At 46.4% G+C, this 15,660-nt stretch overlaps 2 protein-coding genes across 7 annotated transcripts; both read left to right on the top strand.

Moving 5' to 3' along the window:
* Positions 1 to 568: 568 nt before the first annotated feature.
* LOC105278896 (cyclin-G-associated kinase) lies at positions 569 to 6,904 on the top strand. 2 transcript variants are annotated; one of them, XM_011338340.3, is made up of 7 exons: positions 569 to 820; positions 1,960 to 2,021; positions 2,092 to 2,677; positions 2,965 to 3,761; positions 3,851 to 4,579; positions 4,728 to 5,879; positions 6,395 to 6,904. In XM_011338340.3, exons 1-7 carry the CDS (start codon positions 697 to 699, stop codon positions 6,500 to 6,502), a joined length of 3,558 nt encoding a protein of 1,185 aa, XP_011336642.1. In that variant the 5' UTR covers positions 569 to 696; the 3' UTR covers positions 6,503 to 6,904. The 2 variants fall into 2 exon arrangements, with proteins under 2 accessions (XP_011336642.1, XP_011336649.1); XM_011338347.2 differs by lacking the exon at positions 569 to 820 and adding an exon at positions 1,562 to 1,885.
* Positions 6,905 to 7,031: 127 nt separating this feature from the next.
* LOC105278882 lies at positions 7,032 to 14,887 on the top strand. Of its 5 annotated transcripts, none has more exons than XM_026968807.1 (8): positions 7,032 to 8,617; positions 9,214 to 9,749; positions 9,849 to 10,867; positions 10,951 to 11,818; positions 11,913 to 12,262; positions 12,945 to 13,317; positions 13,511 to 13,578; positions 13,741 to 14,886. In XM_026968807.1, the coding sequence occupies exons 2-8, from the start codon at positions 9,297 to 9,299 to the stop codon at positions 14,693 to 14,695; spliced, it is 4,086 nt and encodes a 1,361-aa protein (XP_026824608.1). In that variant the 5' UTR covers positions 7,032 to 8,617; positions 9,214 to 9,296; the 3' UTR covers positions 14,696 to 14,886. The 5 variants fall into 5 exon arrangements, with proteins under 5 accessions (XP_026824608.1, XP_011336624.1, XP_026824607.1 ...); XM_011338322.3 differs by having other exon boundaries at positions 13,508 to 13,578; XM_026968806.1 differs by having other exon boundaries at positions 7,032 to 8,794; positions 13,508 to 13,578.
* The last annotated feature ends 773 nt before the right edge of the window (positions 14,888 to 15,660 follow it).

Genomic DNA, 15,660 nt, shown 5'->3' with positions numbered 1-15,660 from the left:
AAGAAAGTTATGTGGGGCCCAAAGTGTTCATTATCCGCCATTGCCCGCGCTTTCCAACGTTACACTAGATAACGGCGAATAGCGCAAAATTTCCTTCTCGGTAATTGCAATCGGCGTGCACGCCGTGTAAGCAAGTAGGGCGCGATGGAAAAGTCAAAGGCGCACGCTAGAGATTCTGCAGCCACGAAGGATGATTTCACAACTTGCAATCATTGCCATCATTGCCATTGAGGCGTCTACGTGATGCGAACGCGAGAACGCCAGTATGCAATTTTTCACGATACGCGATCTGAATAATTTTTCTCAGCCTTACATGAATTTTGCGAACTGATTTAAAGAAATATACTCTGAAGACTACTTTAAAGTTTAATAAATAACAAATTGCGCGTCGCCAATAATAATTATATTTCCGTCTGAATTATTTTTATTCACGATCAGTGATCATACAATAATCAATAACCGCACATTTTTATTAATAATAATTATTACAACAATAATAACTTATATATTTAATCAATTTCGGTCATGACTGTACACACATGCCTGAAGTTAGGCATTACAGGCGCGCGATACGGGCCTGGCTGCGCGCGACGATGGTATCACCGCGCCAATATGGCCGGACGGCATCGGCTGTCTGCAACGCGGCTGTAAAAACGGGCTGTTCGGGGGTGGCCATCGAGGGAGGCCTACAGAACTATGTCGGACTATCTGAGGTCCGCGTTCGGCTACCTGAACGGCGGCACCGCCGGCAACGAGTACGTCGGTCAAACGTTAGAGATCAACAATGTGAGGCTGCGGGTGACGCGACTGATCGCCGAGGGTGAGTCTATCTCTCCGGCTGGCTCAACCGCCTGTCAAATTCTCGATCAGCCGGAGCGGCACCTCCTACCGCGAGCGTGATTAAAATCGATAGAAGGCTCGATCGCCGTTCACGCCGATTCTCTCTCCGCGTCGCGAAGCGCGAAACCGTAAACGCTGGTGGAAAAGCGAGTTTCGAACACCTCGCGTGACACTCGGTCCGCTGTCATTTGTTTTGACACGCGGCCAAATGCGTCGAGCATGCAGTGCGGATGCGATTGCACTGGGCTTTGTTTGAAGTTGGCTCATGTGGACTCTCCTGCTTTTTGTTGCAATTGCGTTCTTGCAGATATCGTTAGATGTGTTGTCAGATTGGTTAGTGTCGATTCATACATCTGTGTCGATTAATGTTTATTGCATTTTTAGAAACGACAGTCTATCGTGAATTGTAAGGTACTTTAAATGATAGTGTTTGTTTAATTTATAAATTAACGTTTCTTAGATTTATATATTTAGATTGACTTTAGACAGATTGGAATGCCGAAATGTCTAAATATTTCTTCCAACTATGTTAGAACTTATTGATAAGATTAAATTCTCAGATATCTTATCAAACTTTAAGTTAAACAATTTATGTTATATATGTTATATAATAATTATTATTAATTTTGTGCTTTTAAGATACTTCTACAAATTTCAATATTAAATGTATAGCAAGAGTGAAACACATCTTATTACATAAAAACAGTTATAATTTTTTTTTAATGATTAATATAAATTTAACATAAATTATTTCAAATATAAAATATATTTTATTTGGAATATTTTATTAGGGACTTGCATATTAAAAGAATCTTTAAAATTTAAGTTCTCTGTCTCTTAATTTATTATCAAACTGCAATTTTTGTTCTACGAACAAATGTTTTTACAATTTATGTCTGATTTAGAATAATCATATCTCAAGGCTATGTTCATAAAAATAGTCTCCTTGAATGGTTTTCTGAACAATTAAGCATTACCTTATCACATATTGTTACATAATACATTATATTTATTTATGCACACGATAACAACATGAGCGAGAGAGGTATATAGTTGTATAATCGAATTATGTATCATTATTAACATTTAGATAATTTGTGGCAAACATCGTATCAACAGGTGGATGGGCATTGGTGTTTGCGGTAGAAGACGTTGCTACAGGAAAAGAATATGCGCTTAAGGTGAGCCACGTCGGATCTTTTCATCCACAAATTCGACAAATGGAATTGTATTAATGTCTTCCATCATTAGAGGCTCATCGCTGTGGACGAGGATGCAAATGGAATCATCGTGCAGGAGATAGAAACACTGAAGAGGCTGTCGGGTCATCCAAACATCATTCAGTTCCTGTATGCTCAACGGCTCGAGCGAGAGGATCGCAAGGGTTACGAGTATCTGGTGGTCACCGAGTTGTGTCCAGGTGGTACTGTAGCGGATGTACTCAGAAACGTATCTGCGAATACGTTAACCCTCGCTCAGGTGTGTAAGATAGCCTATCAGGCAACGAGAGCGGTGCATCACATGCACAGCCAGCAATCGGAACCGTTCGTGCATCGGGACATCAAGTTGGAGAACTTCTTGCTCGGGAGAGACGGCCTCGTGAAACTCTGTGACTTCGGTAGCGCCTCAACCCAACAGATATTACCGGATCCATCATGGAGCGCTCAAAAACGTGCCACTCTGGAAGACCAGATGGCCAAATACACAACCCCCATGTACCGCGCCCCGGAGATAATGGATACATGGAACAATGAACCGATTGGACCTCCAGTAGACTGTTGGGCTTTAGGATGTATATTATATGCCCTGATCACGTTGCGACATCCTTTCCCCGAAGGTGAGGTAACATATAGTAATTTAAAAAAAGATTGCTGTCTCCTCTTTTTTGACTTATTTTATATTTAAGAAAAATTACGATAGTAAAATATTTTATTAAAAAATATTTAATAAAAAATTGAAATTTATCATTAATTATATTATAAATTGATTATTATTTGAGAGAAATATTTTCGAAAAAACAGAATTAACAGTCTGCCAATAAAGATTCTCTCGGCGTTCACACAAACTTGAATATAAACAGTGTTAGTTGCAAGAAAATTCTGAAATATTTTTATCCTTTTGTAGGTAACAAATTGGCAATTGTAAATGGCAAGTATCCACCGGTACCGCCTAATCCGCGGTACGCGTGTCTGCATGATCTGGTGAAAGGGTGCCTACACACATCGCCCATACAGAGGTTGACGACAGCACAGCTGCTGGAACGTCTGGCAGCGATCGCCGAGTCGAACAATTTCGATCCCCGAGAACCAGCGGGGATCGAAGTCACGATCAAGCCGTCACCGCCTCCACGCCCGACGCCGCCGCCACCAGCAAATACGCCTACGCCACCCCCTCGTCCCACTCCACCGGCAGCAGCAATGCCACCACCGAGGCCAGCGCCCGTGCAGACGACAGTGTCCAAGCTTCCGGCGACACAAGGTACAACGGGCCTATTTAACTCGCTGAAGGGCGGTGCTGGTAGTATCCTGCGCAATCTGAAGGATACCTCCAGCAAAGTGATGCACACCGTCCAGCAGAGCATGGCCAGAACGGAGCTGGATGCGAGTTACCTGACGTCTCGCATACTCGTCATGCCGTACCCGGCCGATGGGATCGAGTCCGCCTATCGGGCCAATCACGTGGAGGATGTGCGGGCCTTCCTGCAGGCCAGGCACCCACCGCCAGCCAAACTCCAGCTGTACAATCTGTCCCGTGGCCGGCCGAATGTCACGAGGCTACCAGGTCGTCACATCGATTGCTCGTTCGCCTACGCCACTCCGGAATCGAACGCGCCCATGCTGTTCGCCCTCTACCAGATCTGCCAGGATATTTATCAATATCTCAATGCCGACTTTAACCACGTGGTGGTGTTATATTGTACTGTAAGTATATTATCTGTATATCGAGCGCTCGTACTCGTACGAAACAATGCGAATCGAATGTACCATCGCACTGTCGTTGATCTTTTCAGGATGGATACCGAGCGAGCGCCACCATTGTGTGCACTTTATTAATTTACTGCGGGGCTTTGACCACCAGTGACGAAGCGATCGCCCTGTTTACGACGAGACGCTGCCAACCGCCGCACCTGCAGCCCTCGGAACTACGCAGCGTTAATTACATGAGCCTGTTGAGTAACGGCCGGCGTCCGCACACCAGGCCGCTGGTGCTTCGTTCCGTCATCGTACAACCGGTACCGTTGTTCACCAGAGCGAGGGACGGTTGCCGACCGTACATCGAGATCTACAGCAACGGCGCGTTAGTGTTCACGACGAAGAAGGCCCTCTACGAAGAAATGAAATTGTTCGGAATGATGGAGGGCAAGGTTTGTCTGATACTTGGAGACGCGACAGTGCGCGGGGACGTCACCATGGTGATATATCATGCCAGGCAGCAGCTGGGCCGCGTGATCGGTATCAAGATCGCCGCGTTGCATTTCCACACCGGCTACGTGCCCGTAACCGAGAACGCGATGACATTCGAAAAGCGCGACCTGGACGACGCGCCCGAGATCGGCGGCAAGTTCCGCGTTGTGTTGAACGTCATGATAGGCGAGGAAAATGCAAAATTGTCGAGGGTGCCGGCGCCGTGGGAAACGCCGGAAACGAGCGTGAAACCCGAGCCGGACCCGCTGTTTGGCTCGACGCTGGAAATGGAGGAGACGCTGGAAAACTTCAGAACTGCTCCTCGTTCAGAAGAGGTGAGCAACTGTTGCATTGTCGTACGTAACTGATTATTAATTTATTAATTTATTATATATTTATTATATTAACAACGTGTAAGTGTTACATCTAATTTTGTTACATTAAATTCGACGAAAATGTTAATAATTCATTCATTATTGTTAGACTCTCAAGATGATGCCGAACGAAACCGATACGAAAGCAGCTCCGCAGCACGAAGCGGCACCACAACAGCCGGAAATCCCGCAGGAGGAAGTGGTAGAGAAGAACGAAGAAATTAACTTTCAGGAGGCTGATTTGTTGAACCTCGGCATACCTAACAGCAGCGGTGATACCTCAAATACTCCCGCCGCCACGGCGGCAGACCCGGGATTAGATATCTTCTCTGGTTCTAGTCAGAACGACAGCGATCTCTTGGGTGGTTTCGGCATGTCGGCGCCGCAGGCTGAAACCGCCAATTCCGCACCCTTAATTAACAATAGCGCCTCGGCCGATTTGCTGTTTGGGCACGGCAATTCCGCGACCACGAGGAGCAACAATGCCGCCAACAACAGCCACCTGAACATGAACGACTTGCTGTTCGGGCAGAATAATCAAACGCCGGGCAACGTCAAGGAAATGAACGACTTACTGTTCGATCCGCTTGGTGGAAGCGCCACGTGTAATTTTCTCAGCGGTCTCGCGGCGGGCTCCACCGCGAAGAGTCCGAGCAACCCTGAGGAGAGCTTCCCACGAAACGCGAGCGTGCCGAACTTCGCTGCTCAGGCCAATAAGGACCCGTTCGCCAATCTGGCTGGATCGCTGGGCGCTGGTCTCGCAGGTAGTTGGAACGGGACGCCGAGGAACTCGAATACTCCACAGTCGGCTAGTCCGGCGCCTGCGAGCACGCCGATCCACTCCAGCCCGAACACGATGCACAAAACGAACGCGACGATCAACAATAACGACAACACGAGTGGCGGCGGTCCGGACGCCGGCAAAGCGAAGGAGAAGACGAGCGGTGACGCATTCGAGGATCTGCTCGGCAGCCAAGGATACAATTTCTTCAGCTCGCGCAAAGCCGACAAGGACAGTCCAAAGACAATAAATCAGATGCGCAAGGTCGAGGCGGCTAAAACTATGGACCCGGACAGGATGAAAATAGCCGAGTGGACGGAGGGCAAGAAGGGAAATCTTCGTGCTCTACTCTGCTCCTTGCACACGGTTCTGTGGCCGGAGGCTGAGAGGTGGCAGCGCTGCGAGATGCACCAACTGGTTACTACCGCCGATGTCAAGAAAGCGTATAGGAAAGCTTGTTTGGCTGTGCATCCAGACAAGGTACGTGAATAAAATATGCGAGCCGTTTGCTCGTACAATTTTTTCATCATTTTTTTAATTTTACAAGTTAAAAATTTTATATTTAAAAAATTTTTCGATCGTACATCATTGACACAGAATTTTCTAATGAGCATTCAAGCGATTAATAGATATCATGATTAATAGCGACGACTACATACTCATCTTACGCAATTAAAATGTAACTATCATCAATTTTAATTAGTCATATAAAACCATTAGTGAGGTCGATTTTATTAAATGAAGTACTTTTTTTTATTAAGATGAAAGAGGATGATTATTAATATTGTAAAGACGGTACTTAATTAAAGTTAATTATAATTGATGTAGCGGAATTAAAATGTTGCGAATGCATAATAAAACCGTCTAAATATTACTTCGACCAATATAGTTAATAAACATAATCTAAATATAATAACTGTTCCACTACTTGATGAAAAACGTATAAAATGCTTGCAATTAGAATTTAATGTGATTCAATGTTTTTTATGTTATAGCAAACAGGCACAGCGAACGAGAATATAGCAAAATTGATCTTTATGGAGCTAAACAATGCGTGGAGCACGTTCGAGAACGACGCGTCGCAGCAAAATCTATTTAGCTAATTTTAATGATCGTTACCTGTTATCGATGATCTGTTTCTGTAATTAATTTAGTTCCTAGCGGAAAGGGAGCTAAGGGTGAATGGGGGTCTCGTTGTCTGCGAGATACCGCGTAATTTCATTCCAAATATATTATTTTAGCTATAGAAAAATAAAAAGAGGAAGAGAGAGACAAAAAGAGAGAGAGAGAGAGACACCAAGGTGCAATATAGAGAAAGTAAAGCCGTCAGGGGTGACAGCGCAGTCGGCGAAGCAGTGCTTCGGGACGCATCTCATTATTGTTTCAACGCCTTATAAACCTAGTTAAAGTGCTCCTAAATATATGACTACGGCGTAACGTGTATGTATATAACGCAAATGTAAATTAAAAAGAAGATCCCAAATATACGAAGCTATTTTCCGGCCGAGAAGGAACGTTGTACTATCATCTGTTGTGGAAATCCGAGTTTCCGTACAGGTATTCCGTATTTTATCATATCTGTAACGAATCGATATTTAAATATCTTCCTCCATTATTGATATCTACTCCCATATTTAATAATATAAATTTTTAGAATTACATCGATATAATTATAGCCGTAGTTGTAAATTATCATATTTTTCGATGATTTATAAGCGCATGGAATACCGCTACTGGAAACCTTTGTCGATGATCCCCGATTTTAAGAGTTTGATTCTGATTTTTTTATATCCTAATATAAGTTTTGATTTTGAAGACTTGAAGCTGGGACTTAACGAGATTTTAAAATATTATTTTCTGTGTGTGATATACTACAATTAAGAAGTAAATAATTTTATAACTGTTATATACTAGGATTTATTTTCCTCAGAATATCTCGAGAAAATTAGATTCGAGATTTGGCAAGAGTCGTAAAAAGAATCAATGCGCGACATTGAAGACATTTTTTACATACGGTTAATTGGTGGAAATTAGTTTTGTTATTCATAAGAATTAATAATGTAATAAGTATGGAAATTTTAAATGCTACAAGAAAAGACTTGAAACTAGAAATGAAAACAAAATAACTCAATGTTTCCAACATAATTTAACATAATTTAAGTTATTTAATTTTTTCTTTACAGAATCTTTGCAGTCATAATAGTTTCTATTTTCATTTTAGTAGAGAGATTCTTTTCAAGTGACGTAAAGTGAAACTTTTAAGTAAATTTTCAAGGGAAGCTACCGCGTTTGTTGCAACTTTTTAACTTTCAGCATTAAACATCTGGCGATTAAATAGTGGACTAGAGTTACGAAAGCGCACAAACTCTACTTGAACTTAAATGAATGGTAAGTATATACCGTTACTTAAAAGTTTAGTTTGTGAAGAGTCTTATTTTCGCTTGTAGCGCGACAATTAATGTCTCCGCACAGTATCTATTAATAAAGAAAAATCAATTAGATGAAATTTATTTCCGAAGATAAATCGAGCTTCTCTTTGTTTCATATAATTCATAATTTGATATAATTTAATTTGTGTGAATTCGTGCATGACATCATCTTGAATCATCATTCTCTTATAGGAAGAAGGCTATCATTTTCTCGGCGTTTCACTCGAGAATCGGATTGTTTCACGGAGACTCACGAAGAATCGAACTGTCCTAAGAGCCCGCAAACGAAATCAGGTCACGGCTTCCGGAGCGCGCGCCGCGCGCGTTAGGAGGAGCTCAAGAAATCCGTTCCTTTTTTAATTCATAGGACGCGGCGGAGACATTTATAACGGGCGTCAGCAAAATCCGCGAGTGTTAGTGGCATTGTGTCGAAGGGTGGCCGATACACACGCACACATACGCACACGTAGGGGGACAGGCGCAATACATGAGGATGCCACGAGCGCGCTCGTGTGGACCACAGGGTGCCACAGGGGTGAAATTTAAAGGGAGGGGCTGCTCGCGAAAATGGCCGTTACGCACGGGGTAGATCGTCCGGGGGTGGACAAGTAACGGGTGGTTCTTCGTCCGTGTCTACCACACCGACCAATTGACCGATCGCCTCGCGACGATTGACACGGTTTACCCGATCGGCACGGCTATTATGCGGCGGCGGCCAAAAGGCGATCCCTGCTCTGCTCTTCTCAAACCCCCACCAGACGCGCGACCTTCCATCCCTTCCGTCAAGAGGTAAGGTCGTATCTGTTTTGTGCGTTCTCGAAACGCGTACGGGGATCGTTTTTAGTATGTGATCAAGATTCCATCCCGAGAGTGTACACGTCGCGACGCGAGATGCGCCCGTTTGCTAAGAGAGTTATTTTGACGCCTGCCAAAAAAAAAGTAGAACAGGGTAACCACCCCTGGCAGGTGAAATCTTTCGTTCAGCGAGCGTAACGTAAAGATACTCGGCTGGACATGTGCGTTATTATGTTGAATTACGGGCGAGAATTTGGTTAAAACGATAACTTTAAATTGATTCTCGTATGATATACGTTTCGCGTTACCTAAAAACTGTCACTGTGTTTGTTTTAGTGTTTGTCATAGCGTATTCGAGCGTATTGATATTTTCCGATATTTCTAATACGAGCTGTACGTCAGTAACATATTTGTTTGTAAAATTCTTGCTAGAAAAGTTCTTTAGAAAATGAAAAAAGTATGATTCAAAAATAATTCGAAATAATAAGAGTATTGCGTGTACAATAATTATTATTAATCAACATATATTCTGATGAACACTTTATTACTGATTTATCGTGCGCCTGTTAACGGTGATGTGTTGCTTGCAGATTACGCCCACATCTCGAAAATGTACATCAAACGAACTAAATAGAAAAAGAGGAAGGGGAGAGCGTAAGGAAAACTGAGGAAGATGCTTGGCTCCTATTCGGGAGTTGTAATTTTCCTCTTGTTAGGGGCTTCTGTGTCAGTATCCGACACTGCGGATGCCGCCAAGTCTCTGAGGGCGGCGAAGGCCAAGCTCAGATCGTCATACGCATCGTGGCGGATAGTGGTATGTTTAACACAGCCTCAGACTCCTTTCAAGACAGACGTACAGAGAGCATGGGAGGAAGCGAGACTGGAATCTTTTCACGCGGACATGGATGTGTCGTATATAGAAGCAAGGATGACACCCATGACGGATTCCTTGTCATATCCCTTGTCACTGTTAAACAAATTTTGTACAGACATCGAAGGCGGAAAGACAGTATTAAGCCTTATTATAGGGGGAGGATCAGCAGCCAGATTTCTCGTCACGGCTGCGGCCGCCTTGAATCTTCCAGCTCTGTGGTTGCCGTTTACGCACAGGGATTTTCTCCGTCAGGTACATTCGTCATCTTACAGTTAACTTATTATACAGTTAAGTTATTATAACGTTTTTATCACACAGACAGCTAAAAGAGATTATTTTTTTTATTTACAGGGAAATCTCGGTCGATTCGAGAATCGTATAGGTTCGAGCCCCAGAGAAGTCGGGGCTGCGGCTGCCGCCTTAATGCATCGGGCTAATTGGCACGCGTTCACCCTCCTCATCGACACCACTCTCTTACCGCTAACCCATCTTCTACAAACGAATCAACCGACGCTAACCCCCCGCGCGATTATACACCTTCCGACGAATGACAAGACTCTGAGATTGAGGTTGAGGAGGGTGGCTGAAGAAGGCGGCAGCGGCGGAGTCGTGGTGATGGCTTGCGACCTCAACAACGCCCGTAAGATCCTCGGAGTAGCCGGCAGATACGAGATGCTCTCGGGCAGATTTCTCTGGCTGTGGTTAGACCTGAAAGCGGAGCTGCGGCCCAACGAGCCCAACATAATCAGTTCGCACGTCGTCCACAGCTCGCGGGCCGCCATTACGACGAACATGGAGAACTTTCCGCTGCTGGAGCGCGTGACTAATCTCGCGGATCCCCGAGATCAGTTGCCACTGAACTCCCTGCCTAGTCTGGCCAACGACATACATCGGCTGCAAGAGTACAGATGGAAGGATCACGAGAAGACGGTGGTCAAACGGGAGGAGCGTGGCTTCAATTTCGACGAGGAGGAGGACGTGAGGCACCCCAGCGACAAAGAGCTCAACTCCAAGAGCTTTATGCCGATCGGCATGCTCGCACTGAGGCCCTCTGGCATCAAGATCATGGGCGGCGATACCATACTATCCCGGATGCTGAGGGAGACCTCGCAGGCGTTGGACGAGACCTTCCTGGAGACCAAGGTGCGGCTGAGCCGCTTGCGGGAGCCGCAGCTTAGAGAACATTTCTTACCGGAGTGCTTCCCGGGCCGTAACGCCAAGTTCATGACGAGCGACGTAAGAGGAAATATTTCTGCGACCCTAACGAGGAAACTGAGAATATCCATGAACCAAATTTCTAAAGACAAAGCGGAGTTTCAGTTGCTGAATTTGCAGGCCATCAGGTTTCCCGGGAATAAGACTCAATTAAGGTTTATTTGATCATACAATTATTCTGTGTGTCTGCTACGCTAGATGAGACTAACCAACTAACATGTTCATTAATGTTTAATAGGTGGACCAAGGTTGGCACCATCAAGGGAGGCAGGGAGGTTCGTTTGGACACGATAATCTGGCCGGGCGGCGGCATCGTGCCGGCGTATCTCGAGCAGGGTGGTGAGAAGATCGGGATGCCAATTTACCGGATCGTGACTGCACTGGCATCGCCGTTCACCATGGTCACGAGCTTGCAAGAGGGCTTCTGTTTGCGCGGCCTTACCTGCCGGCAAGGCAACGCTATAGTTTGCTGCTACGGCCTGAGCGTAGACTTGCTGGGGCTAATGGCACGCGAACTCGGCTTCCGGTTCGATCTATACCTGGCGGAGGACGGGCTGTTTGGCAAGCGGAACGGACGCAGCGGCACGTGGAACGGTGTGATGGGCGAGCTGGTATCTGGTCGGGCACAGCTCGCGTTCGCGGCTCTCAGCGTGTCCACGCACCGCGCCGAGGTCGTGGACTTCACCACGCCGTATTACTTCAGCGGTGTGAGCTTCCTCACGGCGCCGAAGCTACGCTCCGACATACCGCTGTTCGCGTTCTTGTTCCCGTTCAGCACGGAGCTGTGGATCGCCGTGTTTACGTCGCTCAACTTCACCGCGATCGCGGTCGCGCTCTACGAGTGGTTCAGCCCGTTCGGCCTGAATCCTTGGGGCAGGCAGCGCAGTAAGAACTTTTCCATTGCGTCCGCTCTATGGGTGATGTGGGGCCTCCTGTGCGGTCACCTGGTCGCCTTCAAGGCGCCAAAATCTTGGCCTAACAAGTTCCTCATCAATATCTGGGGCGGCTTCTCCGTCATCTTCGTGGCCTCGTATACGGCCAATATCGCCGCCCTTATTGCCGGTCTCTTTTTTCACTCCGCAGTCAGCAATTATCACGACAAGAGTGTGAGTACCTCGATTATTCTCAATACGTTTACACTGCCCTAGCGCCTGACTTCTAATCATAGATTTCAAATTCACGAGCGCATCTTTTTTACAGTTGCTGTCGCAGAGAGTCGGTGCACCGAAGGCGTCTGCAGCTGAGTACTACGTGCAAAGAGCGAATCCGCAATTGTGGTCCCACATGGCCCGATACTCCCTATCGGACGTCGCCGAAGGCGTGGAAAGATTGAGAAACGGCAGCCTGGACATCCTGATCGCGGACACGCCGATCTTGGATTATTACCGAGCGACTGACAACGGCTGTCGCTTGCAAAAGATCGGCGACACCATCAACGAGGATACGTACGCAATCGCGCTCACGAAAGGACACCCCCTGAAGGAGAGCATATCGAAAGTTATCGCGAATTACACGAGCAACGGGCTGCTCGACATACTGCAGGAGAAATGGTGAGCGACGTGCAAAAATAAGTACAAAAATTGGATAATCGATATCGCGTACAAACTTTCTTCTTATTTGCGCGGCAACGGGAGCGTAATAATTACGTTAGACTAAAATACACATTAAATGATACATAAAATCCGCCGTGTAGCATACACGGACTCGAAGAAAACACGCGAGTGCCAAGCGTGTTCTTTGTCTCGTTCAATTGATTTCCTATTGCCGATCGACGTAATTTCTTAAAAACTCTGCTTGTTATTTTATGCGAACAAAAAGGATTGATTTGCTTGAAGAGTTATATTCGTGTACGTTACAAATACGTAATAAGGTTTTATACGGTTTTTTTTTCTATTAAATTATAACACCATCTCGTAGCACCAGCACTGAGCACTGAGGAAAGTATTATTGCCTTATTAGGAACAATATCAGCTTATTACGAACTTAATTACTTCAACGTTGCTAAGATACGCTAATTTAAGGCGCTTTCATCTAAGCGGTTCGTGCATATATATATATATATATATATACACGGCCTTATTGCTGCGCGCGACACGATCGTGTCTTTTGAAACTCTAACTCTAAAACATGGGAAGCGTCTAAAGTGAACATTTCTCATCTATATATAGCTTATATCTTTTTATAACATATAAAATATGTCTCTTATACGTTATCATGTTGAATTAATTCCAGGTATGGTGGTCTACCGTGTCTCAATGGCCGACAAGGCATGGACGCGGGGCTGGATCACGAACCGGGTGGTCAACCCAGACCACTAGGAGTGACATCAGTGGCCGGGGTGTTCTGCCTGCTCGGAATGGGCGTGGTGCTCGGTACAATCATACTGATCGGCGAGCATCTGTTCTACAAGTACACGTTACCACGATTGCGACGCAGACCGGAGGATTCAATCTGGCGCAGTCGCAACGTGATGTTCTTCTCGCAGAAGCTGTACAGATTCATCAATTGCGTGGAGCTGGTCTCGCCGCATCACGCCGCTCGGGAACTGGTGCACACCGTGCGGCAGGGCCAGATCGCGTCGCTCTTCCAGAAAAGCGTCAAACGAGTGCGTGTCTTCCGTTCCGAGTGCATGTACAGTTTGAGAACGTGAATCTCGATTAGACAGGGAAATAAAAGTAGAAAAGCCTGAAGATTTTTCAAGAAATAGCTGTCTACGAAAAAGATTCACGTTCGTATACTGACATAGAATATACTCGTTCCTTTTTCTCTGCATCTACAATGTTTCCCTGTTCTAGAAGGAACATGAACAACGTCGCAGACGTAAAAGCAAAGCGCAGTTCTTCGAGATGATTCAAGAAATCCGAAGGTGAGAGAGTATTATTCTCACATCGCATCGGAAATTATTAATTATTAATTATTTTATTATTAATTAATTATTTTTTGTGCCTCTGGCAGCACTATTAGTAATCAAGGATCAGTGTGTGCCTCAAAATTGCCGAATATTTAATAAACAAATCTAATCTTTTAGGGTTCAACAAGAAGAAAAGATTGAGGCAGTGCCCGAAGAACCGGAGGCTGGAAAGAAGGATGAAAAATTGGGGAAGGGCAGGGAGAGAAGCCGCAGCAAGAGCCCGCTGATGCCACGAAGCCCCAAGCGCTCAGAGAAGAGCAGAAGCTCGATCAACTTATCGGCGTCTCGCCTCGGGCTGTCGCCAGTGAGTTTCGACGCGCCGATTAAGCCCCGCGAGTTCACGCTCAGCAGCACGAATCTGCGTGCGAGGAGCCCACTGGAGACGGTCGGCCGCAGATTGAGCCACGGTGACGGCGGCTCGCCGCCGCCGCATCTCGGCTCTAACTTGGGCGGCAGCGCTACGTTACGTCCGTTTGTGCCCAGGAGCGATTCGACCAGCGGCGGTACGCCGACCATCAGGCGCGATTCCGCCGCGGGTGGCGCGCCGACACCGAGATACGCGCGCAGCCCGGCCAAACGGGGTCAATCCTTTCCTGTATTCGCCACTCTGAGACCGCCGCACTCGGGCGATTACCAGGCGTCCAAGAGCCCGCTGTTGTCACCCAACAGCGATCTGTCCGCTATCGGAAGGAAGCTGTCGCGCGAGTGGGGCTCCGGGACTATCGACCTCACCAGATCATCGGAGACTATAGGCGGCGGCGGCGGCGGCGGTGGCGGTGGCGGTGCCAGCGGCGGTTCAACGCGCACCCTGAATCAGGAGATGACGCTCTTCCTGGGTCGTTCGCAGTACGAAAAGGAGGCGGCGTTGCCGATGAAGAAGCCGATACGGCGCGCCAGGAGTCACGAGAATCGCGACAGTGGCAAGCTGATGGCGGATCTACCGTCGCCGAGATTGACTCAGCCAGTGGTGGGTGGCCAATCGGTGAGCGAGCGCACCAAGAGGCAGCTGGAATCCGAGCTGAAGGCGATTCTAACTGCTAGGGCCCACCATCGCGACTTGCATCCCCCTTGATAGGAGAGCAGCCCGTACTGAAGGGAGTTCTTGAAAGCAGTTCGGCAACTTGGAGGAACGCCGAGCCTCTGAGGGGCTTTGATTGATTTAAGCAATATCAGATTTATAGGTCAATTTGTAGAGGAAAATCCGACAGTTTATCAGAGATATTACGAACTAGCCAGAGTCACGAGGCACGGCGGAGTACGTAGAACGGCAGAAATTTCCTGCGTGTTGGGGGGGCGGGGGGTGGGAGGGGGGGGGAGTAGAATATAAAACTCGTAGGAAATTGTGAGGACGGAAAGGAAATCTCTTTGATTGTTCATACGTTGTTACGTACATTGATAACATAGGATATAACGTCGATAAACAAAAGTGCTATAAACTTTTACGTAGAGATGTCTTAAATAAGTAGTAGAGGTACACATGAGTACTAAGATATTTTCTTGTTGGCATTTTAACTCTACATTAACCGGCAGCCTGGGTGAGTCTCTCTCGATTGCTATGGTACCAGATATTGTACGTGCTGCAGCGTTTCTCAACTCTGATCCTCGGCGGATCTTGGCGGCGACGCGCACGACGTCCGTCGATCCGCTTCTCCATTTTACAATCTTAGCGCACAAATAAGTGACGAAGCTCTTCTCTTTTATTCGGGAGTGTAAATATCTCTCTCTCCCTCTCCCTCTTTCTTTCTCTCTCGAGACAAGTCGTATCGCTCTCACGTCTCTCGTCTCTCTCTCTCTCTCTCTCTAACGAACACTGTAAATACTGTATTTGAGATGTATGGGATTTCGCGTAGGCAGTACGCATACGACGAACAATTATCTCAAGTGAACGAAGTACGACAGTTGAGAAACGCTGATCTACCGAACTTCGTCGAATTGGACTGCATACTGCCACTTTAATAATTCCTGCGGAAGGAGAGAGACTCGCTCGATGGACTCTCGGCGTAGAATGACCACTTACCGCGAGATTAATATGCATAA

This window comes from Ooceraea biroi, chromosome 4 (assembly GCF_003672135.1).
Source record: "Ooceraea biroi isolate clonal line C1 chromosome 4, Obir_v5.4, whole genome shotgun sequence".
In the NCBI taxonomy this organism is placed as follows: domain Eukaryota; kingdom Metazoa; phylum Arthropoda; class Insecta; order Hymenoptera; family Formicidae; genus Ooceraea; species Ooceraea biroi.
Note: the sequence above shows the minus strand (reverse complement) of the source record. Positions and strands in the feature narration are given on the sequence as shown.